The sequence below is a fragment of the Gracilinanus agilis genome, chromosome 3 (assembly GCF_016433145.1).
Source record: "Gracilinanus agilis isolate LMUSP501 chromosome 3, AgileGrace, whole genome shotgun sequence".
In the NCBI taxonomy this organism is placed as follows: Eukaryota; Metazoa; Chordata; class Mammalia; order Didelphimorphia; family Didelphidae; genus Gracilinanus; species Gracilinanus agilis.
In genome coordinates, this window is record NC_058132.1 from 119,280,143 (window position 1) to 119,298,817 (window position 18,675).

Sequence of the window (18,675 nt, forward strand, 5' to 3'; positions counted from 1 at the left end):
GCTAGAGGATCCTCCTGCCAAATTCAACTTAAAAGGTATGCCACAAAAAACCTGTATCTTACTTGCCACTAACAATCAAAAAAGGTTGTCTACTGATTATCTCTGTTCTTTATATATAAGATTTAATATTTTATTTACTGTTCATTTATTATTTTAATCATTAAGTTAATTAATAATTTATTATATTTTATGATTCTAACATTAATATGCCACATAATATATTATTAAATTAATTTAATTATTATTTTAGTCATTAATAGTTTAAGATACATTTTAATATTGAAAATTTTAATCTCTGTTCTTGTACATTTTAATTGGAGGAGAGCCTAAATCAAAAGCTTTTGATAATTAACAAACCAACCTAAGTGCTACAAGAACTGGTCTTTTCAATACCTTTCAATCAGCTGCATAACTGAAAATATCAGTTTCTATAGAATATCAATTATGAAAGATTTCTTAGTCCCTTTGCATATATTCATCAAGTGACCTCAATGTGTGTGTGTATTATTCTTGTAAAAATATTTCAGAGATAGAAAAGTCATTATATGAGTTGATAATTATCATTATTTTCATGTTCCCTTTTTTTAAAAATCATGAGATCTGACAATTTTGCCTTTAGCAACCACCTCTCTGAGAAAACTTGACACTATCTCTCAAAATCCTTTCAGTTTCTTTTGACCCACTCCGTATTCATGGAAATCATTACCAAGTATCTATTGAAATATGCATATTTTTCTGTACCAGCAGCAATGCAGTGACCCAGGACAATTCTGAGGGACTTATGGAAAAGAAGGATACGCACATTCAGAGGAAGAACTACAGGAGTGGAAACACAGAAGAAAAACAACTGCTTGAACACATGGGTTGAGGCGGACATGATTGGGGATGTGGACTCGAAACGACCACACCAATGCAACTATCAATTATATGGAAATAGGTCTTGATCAATGACACATGTTAAAACCAGTGGAAATGTGTATCAGCCATGGGTGGGGGGGAGGGGGGGGGAAATGAATCATGTAACCATGTTAAAAATAAATATTAACAAATGTTTAAAAAAAAAGAAATATGCATATTTTGCCTGCCATGTTCTCCATTGGTTACTATTCTTATTGCATTATGGTTTGTCAGACACCTTCATCTTTAAATGCTCTCGGTTTAGATTGTTTTTTTGGCCAAACTTTTTAAACTTGTCTTCTCTTAATTGTTTCTTGCCATTATTAATATTAACAAGGTTCATCATTTTCTACCATTCTCTTCCATAGGATTTTTTAAATGAATGTATTTCAAAACTAGTATTGCCTTTGGTTGTTGTATTTTTTCATTTGGCAAGGGCTCTTGTTTGGCACTAGGCTCTTATTCTCATTGTGGAAGTTGATGTATATTGCTTAAGTTTATTTAGGAAATGGCTAGAATTTGTGTTCATGTACATTTCACTATGTATTCCCCATTTCTGAGAGCTAGCAACTTCTTTAAATTGGTTACATTAGAATTATTTGAACTGGGTGCTAGATTTATTTTCTCATTTTTAATCTTCTAAGTGCATTAATTTTGATCTCTGCTCCAACACAGTTGGCTGATTCCAGAGAATTAATTTAGTATCAGGAATAAATAATTTCTGGTTAAATAATTAATTTTTGTTCTATGATTTGGTTCTTACCATGTTCAGAACTTCGTGATTCTTTTCTCAGAGAAAGTGTTCATGATACACATAAGTGAAGCTCTTGGGTGGTATATAAAATTTTGGTCTTTCTTGTTTCTTAATCTTTTTTCCAACAGATTTTTCACTTTCCTCTCATTATGCCCTTTTTGGCACTGCAATCAATTGTTGAGTGTCTGAATTTAATAAGGAATATTTTGGAGAGTTCTTTAGAGAATTTCCTTTTTCCTCTCATTTTCTGCAACAGATGTTGGTACATAAGGCGAAAAGCTTTTTCTAATCATATTTTTGCAAGTGCTCATGAGGAGTACTGCAACGCGAGATGACCAAATATCCCATGAAATGTTTTTGTTGCTTCTGGATTCATTATAAAAGCAAGTTCATTAAACCTTTCCTGTACCAATGGGCGATCCTTCCATTTAACTGCAAATATCTTTTATCTTCTAGTTTAGTATTTCAAGATTAAGACCAGACAACAAATAAATAAAATTCTTGTAATGTTTACTAAAAAATTTTAAAAGAGGAATTGTCCTTGCTGTGTTTATGTTACAGTTTCTCCCTTACTTCCATCTACCTCTGCCTTCTTTAGTACCTTACACTAACTTCTCCATCTCTCTTATCTTCAGTTTCTTCTTGAACAAAATGGGACATGCATTTTATACATGGCCAATATGGGAATTTATTTAACTTAATTATGTATATTTGTTAGAAGAGCTATGTGGACTTTTTTTTCCCACTGAGGGGAAAGGTGAGAGAGAGGGGGGAAAAGGCTTGTTCATTGAAAAAAAAGTTAGCAACAACCAAAAATGTTTTTCTCTCTTACTAGTTCCTCCCCTTCCATACATAAACATGCTCAGCTCTCTCCAAACTAAAAAAATTAAAATTCTCTCCTTTTATTCCTACCCCTAAAGATAATATTGTCCCATATCACTTCTTTACTCTTTTTTTTTAACCCTTGCCTTCTGTCTTAAAATAAATACTGTGTATTGATTCCAAGGCAGAAGAGTGGTAAGAGCTAAGCAAATAGGGTAAAGTGACTTACCCAGGGTCACACAGCTAGGAAGTATCTGAGGCCAAATTTGAACCCAGGACCTCCCAACTTGCATCTCAACCCACTTAGCCACCTTGCTGCTCCTCCCTTCACTCTTAAAATTCTAGAAAATGTAGTATATATCTGTTTTTCCTTTACCTCCAACTCAGTCCTCAAATCCTTATGACCTGTCTCCAAGGTCAACAGTGACCTCTTGCTTTCCAATAATTTTTTCTCAGTCTTCATCTTCCCTGATGCTTCCACAGCCTTTGCCACCACTTCCATCTTTACATCCCTCTTCCTTTGATCCCAGGATACTGTCCATCCCCAGTTCCTCTATGTAGTTGGTTATTCTTTGGCAACCAAGACTCCCAGATCCATTTAATTCTTCTCATTCCCTCCCTGTTTGTGCCTCCCAAAAGGTATGTATGTTCTCAACCCTCTTCTCTTTTCTCTCTCAATGGAATCCTTCACTCCTATGGCTAAATTCATTGCTGTACAGATAATTCCTGATTCTATATATCCCACTCTGATCCCCCACTGCTTGCACATCCTGCCAGCACCTCAAACTCACCACTTCCCAAATGGAATTCTCACATCCAACCAGTTATAGACTAATAATCTATTAATCAATTATTAATCTAATAATTAATAATCTGGAAAGTGACTACCTGGATACAAAGTTTATGAGAACCTGTACCTGTAAAAAAAGTGGATGAGATTTATTAGGCACTGTTGTAAGGAAAATAAAGAGTTTGCTAAAGAAAATGATATTTCATGATTTGTTGGACCTGATCAAATAGTTACAGAAGTGGTGAGCTCTGAAATCTTTGTATTTTGCCAATTCTACCTCTGGGATAGCTCCCACGTTTCCTCTCTTCTCTACCACTTATGTTCCCTCCCCAAATATAGGCCCTCCATCAGCGTGTCTTGAATAGACTATCCTATAACAGCTTTCAGATATTCTCCTTTTCTCCAATTTCTTCTGTTTCTCCCTTGACAAATCCATCCTTCCAACTTAATCATATCACTTATCTGCTTAAAACTTTTATTGCCTGTAAAATAAAATACAAAGTCCTTGGCTAAGTGCTTAAGGTCTGCCATAATCTGCTTCCAACCTACTTTTCTGAGTTCATTTTACATCCTTTCCCCATCAACCCCTTTCTCCACGCTAGCTCTGCAAACAGTCAACAAGCCCACTCTACCATTCCTGGAAAGGTCACATTTCAGTTATTTTCCCTATGATCCAAATCACCATTCCCTCTGAATTTCTCGTCTAAAGCTCTTCTCAATGGCCACTAATCCTATTTAATGTTGCTTTCCCCTATTAGAATGTAAGCATCTTGAAGACAAGAACTTTCTTTCTTCCTTTCTTCCTTTCTTCCTTTCTTCCTTTCTTCCTTCCTTCCTTCCTTCCTTCCTTCCTTCCTTCCTTCCTTCCTTCCTTCCTTCCTTCCTTCCTTTCTTTCTTTCTTTCTTTCTTTCTTTCTTTCTTTCTTTCTTTCTTTCTTTCCTCAGGACTTCAATCAATGATGCCTGACCCCGGGTTAAAAAAAATGGCTATTCATTCATTTATACTCTTTTATATTCCTATCAAAAAGAACTAGTTGCCCTCTAAACTTGAAAGACCATCTACCTGCCTTTTCTTTCTTCAAGGAGAAGCTTCAGCTATTTATGGATCATCCCCTAAATTATTATGGTTTCTCCTTCCTCAAATTTTCTTAGGAGAACTTTGGAACTCTCTTTTGTCTTTTATCACACTTTAGTTTATATCAATCTGTATGTATCACATCCCCCCTCATTACAATGTTTTCATTTCTGCCACTTACTACCTCTCTGATACTGGGCAAGTGACAATCTCTCTGGGGATCATTTTCTTCATCTGTAAAATATAAATATAATAAAAATATATTTTACAAATATATTTTATTTATGCATATAAATATATTTAATAAAACAAATATAATAAAAATATATGAAAATGCAATTTTAAAAAGGGGGGTTAAACCTTATGACCTTTAAGGTCCTTTTCAGCTTTAAATCTATGATCTTGTGATTGTAAGCTCTTTGAAGGCTGAGACTATCTTTTTATCTCTAGCACCTACCAGAGTATCCTTGGTCTATACTTTCTAAGTATTTACTGCATTGAAACAATCCAAATTAAAATATAAGTTTATGTAAGGTAAGAGGAAAATGAACACTGTAAAGTATCTTCTAAATTAAGATACTGCTTCCAATAATGCTCGCAAATGAAAAAAAAAACAACACATAACAAACAATCACACACACATACCTCTCTTGCTAAAAAAAATTTTTTTAATATTGTTAGATTTGGAATAATATTGGTTGAAAAACACATTTTTTTCTGTTTGGAAAATTAGTCTCGTGTTATTTGGCATCAATATTTCAAGAAAAGATTTTAACATAAAGGCTTTGTCAAAATTTTGTTAAACAAGAAGGGTCTTGCCACTTTTGAATAGCTTGAAAACCACCATGTGGGATTACTGGGTCCAGAATTTGTTAGAATGAGATCAACAAACCAATCTGAACATAGAATCAAATCAATTGTAATGAAATTCTGCAAAATGGTGGAGCCCAAGCCTAACACTGCACCAAAGTAACACAGATGATGGCCAATGGCCAAAGAACAAACAGGATGCAACTGTTTATAGTGGAGATCCACCATCGGTGAACAACATCAGTTAAAATTCAGATTATGTAGTAGTACTATTACAAAGGGAAATAACTTACCAAATTGGTAAGACCCGGCACCTTTTATAATTTATAGGCGAAGATACTGACTATTTTTCTCAATATTTCAAGACTTTTAAATTTAAGCAATTTGTGGAAATACAAACACGTTAGGCTTCACTTTGGGGCAGTTCTGATGATCATAGAGGCAAAAGACTTTATTTTAAATGAAAAAATGCTTAAGAGAAGGCAACTGAAATTTTATAAAGGACCCCAAGTAAAGATTACCTCTTCCCTAGTCTTTGCCTTAGAAATCATCTGTGCCTCGGCCACAGGGGTGAAATGTGGGCAAATTCTGTCTGTCTGCAGCTAATGCTGAGCACAGGTTGAAGCAACTCCCCAGACTCTCCATGTTGCTAGGGTTTTTGGAAAAATCTCCCCTGCTTTCCTTGTATTTACTTTAGATGTGTGTATATACATTCATACATGTTTGACATATATGTATGTATATAAAATATACATTTTTGTAGACATGTATATAGATATAGATATACACTGTGGCGGGTAATTAATAATAACTGAGGAAACAATCTGAGCATAAGTAATTTATTGGCGAGGCAGGCAGAACGAATGGGTCATTGGAGTCCCCAGTCAGTCCAAAGACCCTGGATACAGAGTAAAGCAGATTTTTATACATGAAAAACAATCAATTATGTTGAATTATAAAATTAATTATAAAAACAATTAAAAGGATACAAAGTTAGACAATCTAATTTCTAATAGGAGGAAAGATTAGGGGATTTCCAAAGTGGGAGGGGAAAGAGTAAGTTTCGGCCGAGTTGGGGGGGGACGACTGGTTTCGGAGTCCTCTATTCATAAAACGAAAAGATGTTGATTAATTGCATCCACCTGCATGTATGAAACAATAGATGGCTTATATAATCTAGTTTCCCATGCATGAATAACAGAAAAAAACAGTAAGATGGGGGTGAATCTATGAAGCAGCACAAGATGGAGGCAGTGTTCATAAGGCCCAACCTGATGGGTTCTCTTGATTCCCAACTCCATCAACTCCATTTTGTAACTGACCTTCCCTTACCTCAGCTACAGCCATACAAATTTCTACGGACATATTCCTGTATGTATGTGAGCTTTTCCCCAGTACAACGTGGAATCCTTATGGGCCAGGCCTGCCTCACGCCCGGCATAGTGCTTGGCAGAGAACAGGCACTTCAGAAGAGTGCTGATCAACGAGCTATCGTTGTTCCAAACACAGCCACGAAAATAACTCGCATTCATGGCTGAGCCTCTCCCCATAGACTGTGCCGGGACCTGCTCTCAGCAGCCCCATGAGGTAGGTACAAGATGAGGGGGGCCTCCACAGAGCCGGGACCGCCCCCTCCAACAGCCTTCCCCGAGTCTCTCTTCTTACCTGCGCTTCGTACTTCACGGCGGCTGAAAGCAGGGCGATGGCGTTGTCCTCACAGATCCCTTGCTTGATAGTTTGCTGGCAGAGCTTTTTCAATCGGTTGTCCCTATAGAACGTAGCCAGGTCCAGCAGCCCTAGGAAGGGGAGAGCACGTATTAGGAAGACTTCCTCGGAAACAGCAGCCACTTCAACGGCCCCTGCTGGAGGGACGCGCACCTGCCTACAGTGCGGTGCGAAAGCTGTTAGAGCAAAAGCAATGGCGGGCGGCCTTGAGCTAGACTTAATGCCAAGACTGGTTTTATGCAGGCAAAGGTTGGAAGGGATCAAAATAGAGTGGACTAAAGAACAATAAGCCAAAAATCAGATGAGTGGAATTGGCTAGATAAGCAAGATTTAAAAACAAAAGGGTTGAATGGGTCGATATTCTATAAACCCAAGAACACCAGTTACTGGGGGGGGAAGAGATAATTTTTTCAGCAAGACCTTCTGAGAAAATCAAAAGGCATTTTGGAGGAAAAAAGGTTTAGGCCAGAATTGTAAGCCATTTGCCATATCTAAATAGATAAATGACTTAAGTGTGAATAATTTCTCCATAAAAATTTTAGAGAAAAATGGTAAGATCTTTCACAATTGCAAGACCAAGGAAAATTTGTAATTAGACATGAGATAAAGGAGATTATAAAAGATAAAATAGACAATTTTAATCATAAAAATTTTAAACCTTTGCACAAAATTAAAGCAAAAAAATTTAGAAACAGTATAATTAGAAAAAAATCTCAGTATTAAAATATCTGAGCCAAAATCTAGAGCCAAAAACATATAGCTAATTGAAACAAATCTGTAAGATTAAGCCATTCCTTTACAAATGGTCAAGTGATGCACAAACTACTTTAATAAGAAATATAAAAAGTATAGACTATCATAAACCATATGAAAAAGAGCTTGTAAGTGCTAATAATCAGATAATCAAAAATTATAACAACTTTTGGGAATACTTTTACATCAATTAGCCATCTGATAGACAAAGATAGAGAATATTTGTGCTAGAGAAATTGAAGGAAGATAGGCTACTAATTCATGCTCATTGTGAAGTGGTCCATCTGTTCTGGAAAATACTTTGGAATATGCAAGAAAAGTGACAGAACTATTTATACAAATAAATAAACTTAAGACCTATGTACATAATTAAAAGACCTATCCAGAAATGTTCATAACAACATTATTTGTATAATAAGAAGATATATGCCTAAGTACAAAGAAATGGCTAAACAATATGTGGTATATGAAGATAATAAACTATTATTATGCCATAAGTAATTACAAATTTGAGACATAGGAGAAGACAGATGAAGTGAAACAATGTGAAAAAAGCATAGGCAAATAACTATAACCATATGCATTAAGACAACTCTCAGAGCCACCAAAACTTGGGTTACATATAATGGACAGCATTGGTACAAACCTACTAATGGTGGGCTGCTGAGTAAAATAAGGCACGAATCACAGGACATTCCTATCATTCCGTGCTCTTATTAGTGGTACGAGGTGACTCCCGAGATAATTACCTATTGCATCCTCTGGACAGAGGTTGATGGAGTCTGTGTACAGGTACTCCAGAAAGGCTCGGTAAACAGGATAGGAAAACTCATCCATCTCTACAATGTCATCCTCATTGCCATTCAATACAGAACGAAAATGTTCACACCTGAAAAAGGAAAGCCAGAACCTTCTTTGCATTCAAAGCAATCAATCAACAATTCAATGTTTGTCAAGCACCTGCGGGGTTCCATCCATTATGCCAGGCACTGGGGAAAGGGAGACAAAAGACGAGACAGTACTAGCCACCCTCCAGGAACTTGTATTCTAAGAGGGGAGAAATGGGGACCAAATGAGTGAGTATCCACTGGGAACAGCTGACAATGTTTTGGTATATGATGATAAATAATAACAATAGTATTAATAACAGGCAACATTTTAAGGTCTGTCATCTGCTAAATACCTAAAAGACTAAAATATCTAAGTATTATTACAAATATTGTCTCATTTGATCCTCCAATAATCCCAGGAAGTATGTGCTATTATTAATTACCTCTATTTTACAGATGAAGAGGCTAAAGCAGTGATGGACAAACTTTTTTAAAGAGGGGCCAAAGGAAAGGAAATGCTCCTCTTTCAGTCTGTTTCTAAGGCAACTCTTTCGAAGTTTCATTGTATTGTATCCTACTCACTGTATTCGTCAGATTAGGAATAATGTCGAGGCAGGATAGAACATTTCAGGGGGCCGTCATTTGCCCATCACTGGACTAAGATAAATGAAGATGAAGTGAATTTGCCCAGCTAGGGTTTGAAGCTTTGATTCGGGTCATTTTTGATGGGTCAAATTTGGTGAGTCAAATTTGAAGATTTGAACTTGGGTCATTCTAATATCCTTTTGTACCACATGCTGATGAATATGAAGAATTCAGAGAAATAAGATTTGCATGAACCAATGAAGAATGAAATAAGCAAAATCAAGATGATAATATATATAACGACAGTAATAACCAACATACATATGGCCTTTGAAGTTTCAGAAATACTTTAACTATATCTCATATAATTATTATGACAAGGTAAAGAGGACACACTACAGAAAACATTTACCTCCACCACCTGCTCTTTCCTCTATGATTAATCAATCAATCAATCAATCAACCACTGGGCACTTATTTAAATCCCTCCTATGTGCCAGGCATTCAAGGAGGCAAACGGCGAAGAAAATTCAAGAAAGGCAATAATCCTTGCTAGAAACGAGCTGGCATTTGGTCACTCAAACACGGGCTGCTTTGCCCTGCTCTTTCCATGTTTTCTGCATACATGCATCGTGCCTTCTCCCTCCCATCCCGTAGGGGAGCCCCCACAGCACCTTGGGCAGTGCCCACAGTGGGGGTCCCCAAATGCACGGGCCGTGTCCAGGCCAGGCGGCACAAATGCACTCCTTACCTAATTTTGAGAAGGACCTTATGCACGTAAATATATTTTCCATCCACCAGAAACTTCAAGTCCGCCGTCTCAGGGTTATCAAACTCTTTCTTTAGTGACTGCGCGACCGTGAGGTGGTCATCCGGCTCTAAGACAACAAGAGATGTGATGAGAATGTTCCGGTGCTGCTCCTCATTGGCAGTAAACAGATCCTTCTTAGGCTCTCTCTACCCGTGCGATGGGTAGCTCTCCTCGCCCACTCCCCAAAGCCGCCGCACACTCCTGCGCGTGATCCTAAACAGGCAAACCCTGACCTGCCCTCTTAGAATCAATACTGTGTGTTAGCTCCAAGGCAGAGGAGAGGTAAGGGCTGGGCAATGAAGTGACTTGCCCAGGGTCACACGGCTGGGAAGTGTCTGAGGGTCCCATTTGAAGCCAGAACCTCCTGTGCCTAGGCCGGGCTTTCAAGCCATTGAACCATCTCACTGCCCCTTCCAACAAACTTTTTATGCTATGCTTCAAATGCACAAGATGCAATCTACTAGTATCAATGAAGAAATGGTGCAAAAGAGTAGAGAAAAGCACTTGGACTTAGAGACAGACCAGAGTTTTCCTGCAGGCTCCAGAGCCCAAAAGTTGCAAGTCACCTCTCTGTACCTCAGTTACTCCTAGGAATATTATTTATATTATCTCCTTCAAGGGACTGTTTCAAAAAAAGAGTTTTATAAGTCTTAAAAGTAATAAGAGTTAGCAGTTATATAACACTTTTAAGGCTTTAAGGCTTACAAAGAACTTAAAATTTTCATCTCATTTGATCAATCCTCAGAAGTGTTGGTATTATCCCCACTTTACAGTTGAGGAAACTGAGGCAGATAGAGGTTAAGAGCCCAAGACCACCCAGATATTAAGTGTCTGAGGCAGGTTTGAACTCGAATCTTCCAGAACCCAGGTCCAAGGCTCTATCCACAGAGCTACCTAATTGTGTAGTAATAAATACATGGTAGTTTTCATAGTAATCTCCTAAATCATTTGCAAGCCAGTGCTAGTTATCATCATTATTACATGTTTTAGGTTCTAGAAGGCTATGTCGGAAGAGTATGAATTCTGGTAGATCTTCTCCACCTGGAAAGGCCCGAGTTCGGTGACAAGCCAGCTGTATGCGTGTCCCTGAAGAAACCTGGCAGAAAGGTTGATATCTGCATTATGGGTGTGGGCATGGGTATAGGAATACCCATACATTAGTAATCATAAAAGTATAGCATATTAATATCTTTCTTTTGCTAATGAAATGTCATTCTATTTATAATATATTTTGTCGTGTTGTTTTAACAATAATAAAGGGATAATCTTTTCTTTTGTCCTGGCTCCAGACTGTCTGTTTTAAAGCACTTCAAAAGAACCGGTCAGTGGAACTGGGTCCTTTTCACAAATGCTACGTGCTTCCCAGATGTATTTCAGGTAGGACCGTGCCCACCAGCACTGCTGTGCGAAACCCATGAATGGGATCACTAGTGATTTCTTCACCTTCTGGCTAAGGCCGAGCCATGTGGACAACAGTCCGAGGTGCAGAGTGCTAAGTGATGACAGTCCGGCTAGTACACTACCGCCTGGGTGGGATCGAGCCCCCGACGGTGCCGCCGTCCCGACACAGCTGCCCTGGTGGCGTCGTTTTACCGAGCGCCAAGTTTTTGCAGCACCAGTTAACGACGTTAGATGGGGGATGCCTAAACCGTTCTGGGGGCCCATCAGACGGATTCCCTGAGCTCCAAGAAAGGCCTAACGCAGGAGGCTTTTACACTTGGACCGAGGTAGCAGCCTGGTAAAGCCTTTGGACTCCTCAGAATAATGTTTTAAAATGTATAAAATAAACTATAAGGCTTACAAAGGAAACCAATGATGCCGAAATACAGTTACCAAAATATTTTCTAAAAACAAGTTCGTGTATCCCTTAAGAGTTTCTGGCCTAAGGGAAGCAGGCTTTCATTTAGATGCGTGGCCCGGCCAGCCCACCCCTATCCCCATTATCTTTCTCAGGAAAATTAATCGCCTGATTTCACAGCCGCCCTTCACTCAAAGGCACCCTCGCGGCCCCTCTGCAGTCCCTCGGATGCCAGCCCGCACTCACCGACGGAGAGGAGGCGCCACGACACGGCCGGGGTGGCAAAGCAGGCGAACACGTCGTCCGTGCAGGAGAAGTGGGTGAGGTGTGGGATGGTCACTGACTGGCCCCGGCACTGGCCCCACATGTAGATGTGGCCGCTCTGGGTCTTGGCCGCGGAGGTGTGGGCAGAGTGGCAGGCGGCGACCTCGATCACTCTACGGTCGTGAAGAGACACGAGGAGGCCAGTTAGCGGGGCGAGGAGGGCAGGGCCGTTCTGGGCGTGCGTCCATCTCGTCCCACCCTCCGGCTCCTGCGCCACCGAGCCCCTCGGCCAGCCTCGGCCTGACCCCGAGAGCCCAACGAGGGCTGTGGGAGAGCCCTGCCAGCAGAGCGTCCAAACACCACATCTTACCAAGTCTATTCCCCAATTAAACCGAAACCCAAGGCGCAGAGGGAAGGACTTGTAAGTGTTTTCTTAAAACTCGTCCACTACAGCAGGGCCCCGTGCCCTGCCCTCGAGGAGCTTCCCTTGGGGTCCACGAGGAGGGGTCCGGCACGTCCACACCACAGACAGCAGCGCATACACACAGGAACACAAAGAGTAGACGTGCCGGCGCCGGGAGGGGCGCTGAGCAGCCCTCTGAAGAAAGCCAAGGATTCAGGGGACACAGGCAAAGGCTGGAGGTTGGAAATCTGTTTTGTCTGACTGTGCCCATTTGTTATAAGGGTTTTATTTTTCTCTTCCCTCCTCCAAAAAGGTGAGGAGGAAATCCTTACTAATTGAAAATGTTTTTAAATTAGAAATTAAGTCATCGAAAAAGATGCTCCACAAACTCTCATTTTAAAAACCACCTCTTTATTGTTATTCCATTAAAGAAGCGCTTCATTTCTAGGGGAAATGGAGTTTTGCAGGTAGACACACTTAAGGTGGGAAATCCCTGAGCCTCCTGAGGCCAGTGTAAAAAGCGGCGGGTGCCGCACCTCTGAGACTTGGGCGTTCCCCAGCATTTCCCTCTGGAGACTGGGGAGCTCTGCTCATTTACTCGAGGTCACCTACCTATGATAATTCACCCTCCAGCGGAGGGGTAACGCCTCGGCTTCCCGCTCGGGCCTCGCGGAGAGCCGGCCCACATTTTCTGCCTCTGCATCCTGGGCACGGCCCAGCGCCTGACCCACAGCGGCGTGGCTACCCTCCCCACGTCTCCCTTCCAGTCACTCGCCAGCTCCGATTCTTTCTGTTACTCTAATTCCGCACAGCTCGTCACCAAGGCCCTTGTTGTTCTTTATCATTTCATCCCCAGACCACGAGAGGAGGCCTCCGGATTGGTTTCAAGGCCTCCAGTCTCTCATGCTTCTATCCATCCTGTCAATGCTGCCATTTTAATCCTCCTAAATCCCCGCTTTCATAATTCTACAACCATTTATCATCTCCTCTAGTCAAAGACATTGTGCTAGGCACGAGGGATCTGGAGAAAGTGTCATCTCCCTCTAAGGAGATAACGCGTGAGGGGCTGAGCGATGGGGTTTAGAAAGCGACCTTAGGCTGGATGATCCCTAGTCAAAGAATGAGATTCCTTTTCAGAGGCCACAGAGGGCCAAAATTTTATCTTAAGGTCTTTAGAAAAGTTCCAGAGACAAATTTACATCTTCCATCCCAGGCGCAGCCCCATGAAGGATGCAGACTGGGGTCACTAGGAAAGGCCTCTTGCAGAAAACGGACTTTAACTGAGTCTCAAACAAATTTAAGGAAGCCAAGAGGTGGCAAGAAGGGAAAGCATTCCAAGTATGTGTGACAGCAAAGACAAAGAAATGGGACACGGAGTGCCATGTGAGAGGAAGAGGAAGCAGGACAGCCGAGTTGGACTATGGAAGTAAATATAAGAAGGGCATTAAATGCTGAACAAAGAAGAGTCTATTTGATCCTTAAAAGTAACAGGGAGTAACTGGAGTTTACTGGAGCGATGTGGCCATTTAACTTTTTTTTTAAACCCTTAACTTCTATGTATTGGCTCCAAGACAGAAGAGTGGTAAGGGTGGGCATTGGGGGTCAAGTGACTTGCCCAGGGTCACACAGTTGGGAAGCGGCTGAGGCTGGATTTGAACCTAGGACCTCCCGTTTCTAGGCCTGGCTCTCCAACCACTGAGCTACCCAGCTGCCTCCTGGCCATTTAACTTTAGGAAAATCACTTTGGCAGCTGAGTGGAGAACGGCCTCAAGCAGAGAGACCCAAGGCAGGGACGCTGGAAAGCAAATGCCACGTTAAGGAGAGCAGTGGCAAGGGTCTGAATGGCAGGAGCAATTTCTAAGTGTGGAGAAGGCGACGTGGGAAGACCAGTGATACGGATGGGGCCCGAACTCTGGAAGGACAGGTAGGCTGTGTAAAAGGAGACAAAACCACCTGTCCCCCAGCCCCTAAACGGCCCCTGCTGGCCTTCATTTGCGTCGCCTTGCTCCACACTGGTGATCAGGGCTGAGACTTGGGCTTAGCGCCGAGCTGGCTCTTGTGGGAATAACTGCAGGGAATGAGGGAACCTCTGCGCCTCGGCATGAGTAAGTGCCTTGGCCGTGGCCTAAAGCCACCGATGTAAAATGGAACTCATGGCAAGAGGCAAATTCTGAAGAAGAGATTTTTCTCAGTTTACACTAATAAGTTAAGATGCATAAAGCTAAAAGCTAACTTTAATGGAAAGGATGCTCCTCTAGGTAACAGGACTGACAAAATGTTGAACCACCTCCCCAACGTCTTTAATTAGGACGCACTGAAAAGAACAATGAGTCAGCCAGTCAAGTAACTCTGGCCAAGGGCCTGCTTTGAGCCAGGCTCTGGGTCAAGTGCCCAGGACGGAAAGAAAGGCAAAACCCGGGATCCGTGTCTCAGGGGGAGGAGGGTACCGAACAGCAGGCAAACGGCCACGGAAACGGGAGATCTGGACAGGATCATTTGGAGGTAATCTTTAGAAAAGCTCTTTTTGTGCTGGCAAAGAACTAGAAAGTAAGGGGGGCCGCCCACTGCTTGGGGAATATCTTGAATCAATTACGGCGCATAAATGTGACGAGACGCCCTAGGCAGACTCAGAGAAACCTGGGAAGAAACGCACTGATGCAGAGCCGAGCGAGCACGACCAGAACAACTGACAGAATAGTCTGCAAGACTGAAGGATTCCAAGCAGCACCGAGGCCCGGCGGGTGCAGAGGCCGCCGTGATCCCTGACGGAGGGGAAGAAGACTCAGGGGCCATGCAGGGATGCATTTTACTGGGCACAACTGTCACAAAGGTTTTGTTTTTCCTTTTCCTTCCTTTCCAGTGGAGATGGGAGAAGTGGAAGAAAAGAAGAAAATGGATTTATATTAACTGAAAAGAAAAAAAAAGAGTAAATTAAAAGAATGAGGTTCTGAGCCCAGCTCTGACTCTGTCCAGGCCCGAAGCTGCAGGGCAGCAAAGACTTCCCGCTGCCCACGCTGGTGGAATCCATGGTCACAACTCCTTAACAAATTGTCCGTTTTCCCTGTCAGTCTTAATGGCCTCCAAAGGAAACTGTCATAGGAAATTGATAAATGCTCACACAACACACCCCAAAAAATGAACTTATTTTCTTTCAGCTAAAACTGCTCCTTTTCCCGAGTTTTCCGTTTTCTTTGTTTCTTAAACCCTTACTTTCCCTCAGAGAATCGATACTATGTATTGGTTCCAAGGCAGAAGAGCAGTAAGGGCTAGGCGTAAGTGACTTGCCCAGGGTCACATAGCAAGGAAGAGTCTGAGGCCGAATCTGAATTTAGGACCTCCTGTCTCCAGGCCTGACTATCCAGTGAGCATTTCCGTTCCTCTTGCTGCCCCCTCTCACTCACCTCCGCCCTCCAGGCTGTCACCAATCTGTCCTAAAGAGCAAGCCTAGTCACGTGACCCCCTGCCCGTCCCCCAACATTACACAGGACCCGGCTCCATCCCACGGATGCTCTCCTATCTCAGGGATAAAACATAAACTCCTTTGCTGGTCACTCTCCAGGCCATCCTACCTTTGCATTCCATGCATGCCACCATCCAATCAAACTGTCCCTCGCCCATGATACCTCATCTCCTGCCTCCACACTTTTGTACGGGCTGCCCCAAAGTCTAAAAGTTATGGATAACTCCGAGGGTGGAGGGAGTTTTCACACGGGGAGTTCCCTGCACTGACTGAATGGCACACCCGGAGTCCCAACTCCCTCCTACCTCCCAAAGGCACAAACAGAATCACAAGGAGAGAGATTCCTGGCGCCCTGCCAGCGTGCCCCTTGCCCGTGGAAGCCGCAGCGTCGTTACTGAGCACGCAAACATTACCTGTCCTTTTCCACATTGACCGGAGTAGGGTAAGACTGGTTACTTTTATTGCCGGTGCCCAACTGGCCGTACGAGTTGGCTCCCCAGGCATACAGCTGACCTTCGTCCGTTAGCACTAAGGTATGTGCGTAGCCGCAGACGATCTGCAAAGAGACAGACATCTGCTCATGCCCGCAAACTGAGAAGTCAAACAGGCCTCCTTAGAATGAATCAAAACGAAAAAGCAACGTGGCAAATCCCTGCAGCTACCCAGAGCTCTTCGGGGCCCCGACCGCAACTGTCCATCCCAAATCCAAAGGAAATCGTGTGAGGGGGCAGCTGGGTAGCTCAGTGGATTCAGAGTCAGGCCTAGAGACGGGAGGTCCTAGGTTCAAATCCGGCCTCAGACACTTCCCAGCTGTGTGACCCTGGGCAAGTCACTTGACCCCTATTGCCCACCCTCATCACTCTTCCACCAAGGAGCCAATACACAGAAGTTAAGGGTTTAAAAAAAAAAAAGGAAATCGTGTGAGATCATTCCTATTAGCTATTGAATTCTCATTTGCTACAACTGAAATAAAAGTAAGCTAAGGCAAAGTCTGAACAGGGTCAGTTTGCTGACAAAAGTAGAATCTTCCAGTAAAAAGGGTTTTAGCTTCTCAGAAAAGCTAAGACCCCAAATTTGGGGGGGGCATTCTCTTTTATAGAAAAAAAGGGGGCCTCCACAAGAGACGGCGGAATCCAAGACAGGACAAACAGCAGGACTGGTTCCAAAGCTTGAGGCATCCACCATGGGAAGAACAATAAACTGTTATATAGTCTAAACTAAAGCATCCACGTGGGGGGAACAATCTGACTGGCTGGAAATGAGGTCTGAGGAAATGACCGCTTCTGCTGCCGCTGAGAGATGTTCATCGGTGGAGCCTCCCTGCCAGGACAGGGAGCGAGAGGGGCCCGGATTATCCTTCAAGGACAACAGATCTTCTTGAGGCAAGCATAGAAGAGCGACTGGCAGCAGAAGGGCCCTCCTACACTTAACTCGGAGACCACGAGGAACTGTGCAGGGCTGCCGAGATCCCAAACCTAACTCCTGAGACACATGAGTCAGCCAGTGACCAAATGCCAGCAGTGATGCACAATGAAACTAAGAGCAAAACACAATCGACTTGACTTTCCCAACTTTCACATCCTACTCATTTATAAAAAGATAATTGGGGGTTCCTATCTATCTAGAAAGATTCCCAACATGCAATTCAGTTGACAACACGTACTTATTAAGTACTACCACACGCGAGGCTGAGAGGTAGTGTCGTGCACTGGTCAAACCCTTCTGGAGCCTTTGAGAGAAAACGAGTTAGTGCTCCCTTTGCCGCCCCGGGGAGGACGCTGACTGTGGGAAACGCTGATAACTTCTTGTGGAGAACAGCCTATCGGGCATTTGGAAATCCGCTTATTCCTTCCAATGAACAAGGGAAGAAGAGAACTGGGTTTTTTCCAATGTTTTTTTTCAAGCCTGTTGCTTATAAAGGGAAAAATCTTTTTTAAAAGAAGGCTGCCCCAATCTTCTATCTAGCTAACATGGATGTGACTCTAATCAAGCAAGATTAGGAAGCAAGAAACTGCTAGAATTAATGGAACATACATTAAATAACAGAAATCCTGCCTCTGACAAATATAAGAGCTAGCCTACCTATATGACCACGGACAGACCACTTAGATTCTCAATGTCTCAATGACTCTCTAAGACTATATGTTACAAATGAGATGTCCATCTGCACCAGTGGAGGGAGTTTCCACACCAGGTAGCTTACCACACTGATGAAAGCACAAGTCCAAACTGAAAAAAAAAAATACAAGTCACTATGCTAGCTGCAAAGGATATAAAGACAAAACCAAGATGGTACCTGACCTCAAAGAGCTTACTTTCTACTGGGATTTGCATATATAGAGAAAAAAGATAATTGGGCAGGGTAGAAAATTTTACCAAATTGGGGTTGTAGAGTAGAAATTAAGAAGGACTTCATGGAGGAGGTGGCACCTGGGCTAATCCTTAAAGGAAATAAGGGCTTCTCAAAGGGAGAGATCAAGAGCTTAGTTACAGGGACAGCTAATGTTCCAATCTGATTGGAATACTGTGTAAAGGCAAAATGTAAAATAAAGGGGGGCAGCTAGGTAGCTCAGTGGAGTGAGAGTCAGGCCTAGAGACAGGAGGTCCTAGGTTCAAACCCGGCCTCAGCCACTTCCCAGCTGTGTGACCCTGGGCAAGTCACTTGACCCCCATTGCCCACCCTTACCAATCTTCCTCCTATGAGACAATACACCGAAGTACAAGGGTAAAAAAAAAAATGTAAAACAAAGTCTAGAAAAGTGGATGGGAAACAACTTCAGGAGGGCTTTAAATACAGGCTGATGAGTTTGTATTTGGGCTAAAGATAATGGGAAGCCACTAGCATGTGTGAGCAGAGGAGTGACGCGGCCCAGGCTGGGCAGCTCAAACAGGGGAGGC

General features: G+C 42.4%; 1 protein-coding gene across 2 annotated transcripts in view; it reads right to left on the bottom strand.

The window, feature by feature from the left end:
- The window catches only part of RCBTB2 (RCC1 and BTB domain containing protein 2), a 53,283-nt gene that overhangs the window by 10,704 nt on the left and 23,904 nt on the right, over window positions 1-18,675 (bottom strand). Inside the window, exons 7-12 of one of the 2 annotated variants that reach the window (XM_044668234.1) lie at window positions 16,191-16,333; window positions 11,897-12,087; window positions 9,793-9,919; window positions 8,376-8,515; window positions 6,814-6,944; window positions 5,972-6,290 (exon numbers count right to left, since the gene is read on the bottom strand). In XM_044668234.1, coding sequence (XP_044524169.1) covers window positions 6,255-6,290; window positions 6,814-6,944; window positions 8,376-8,515; window positions 9,793-9,919; window positions 11,897-12,087; window positions 16,191-16,333 — 768 coding nt within the window. In that variant the 3' untranslated portion in view covers window positions 5,972-6,254. Of the gene's footprint in view, window positions 1-5,971; window positions 6,291-6,813; window positions 6,945-8,375; window positions 8,516-9,792; window positions 9,920-11,896; window positions 12,088-16,190; window positions 16,334-18,675 lie in introns of those variants that run through there. The other variant, XM_044668233.1, reaches the window with a different exon arrangement.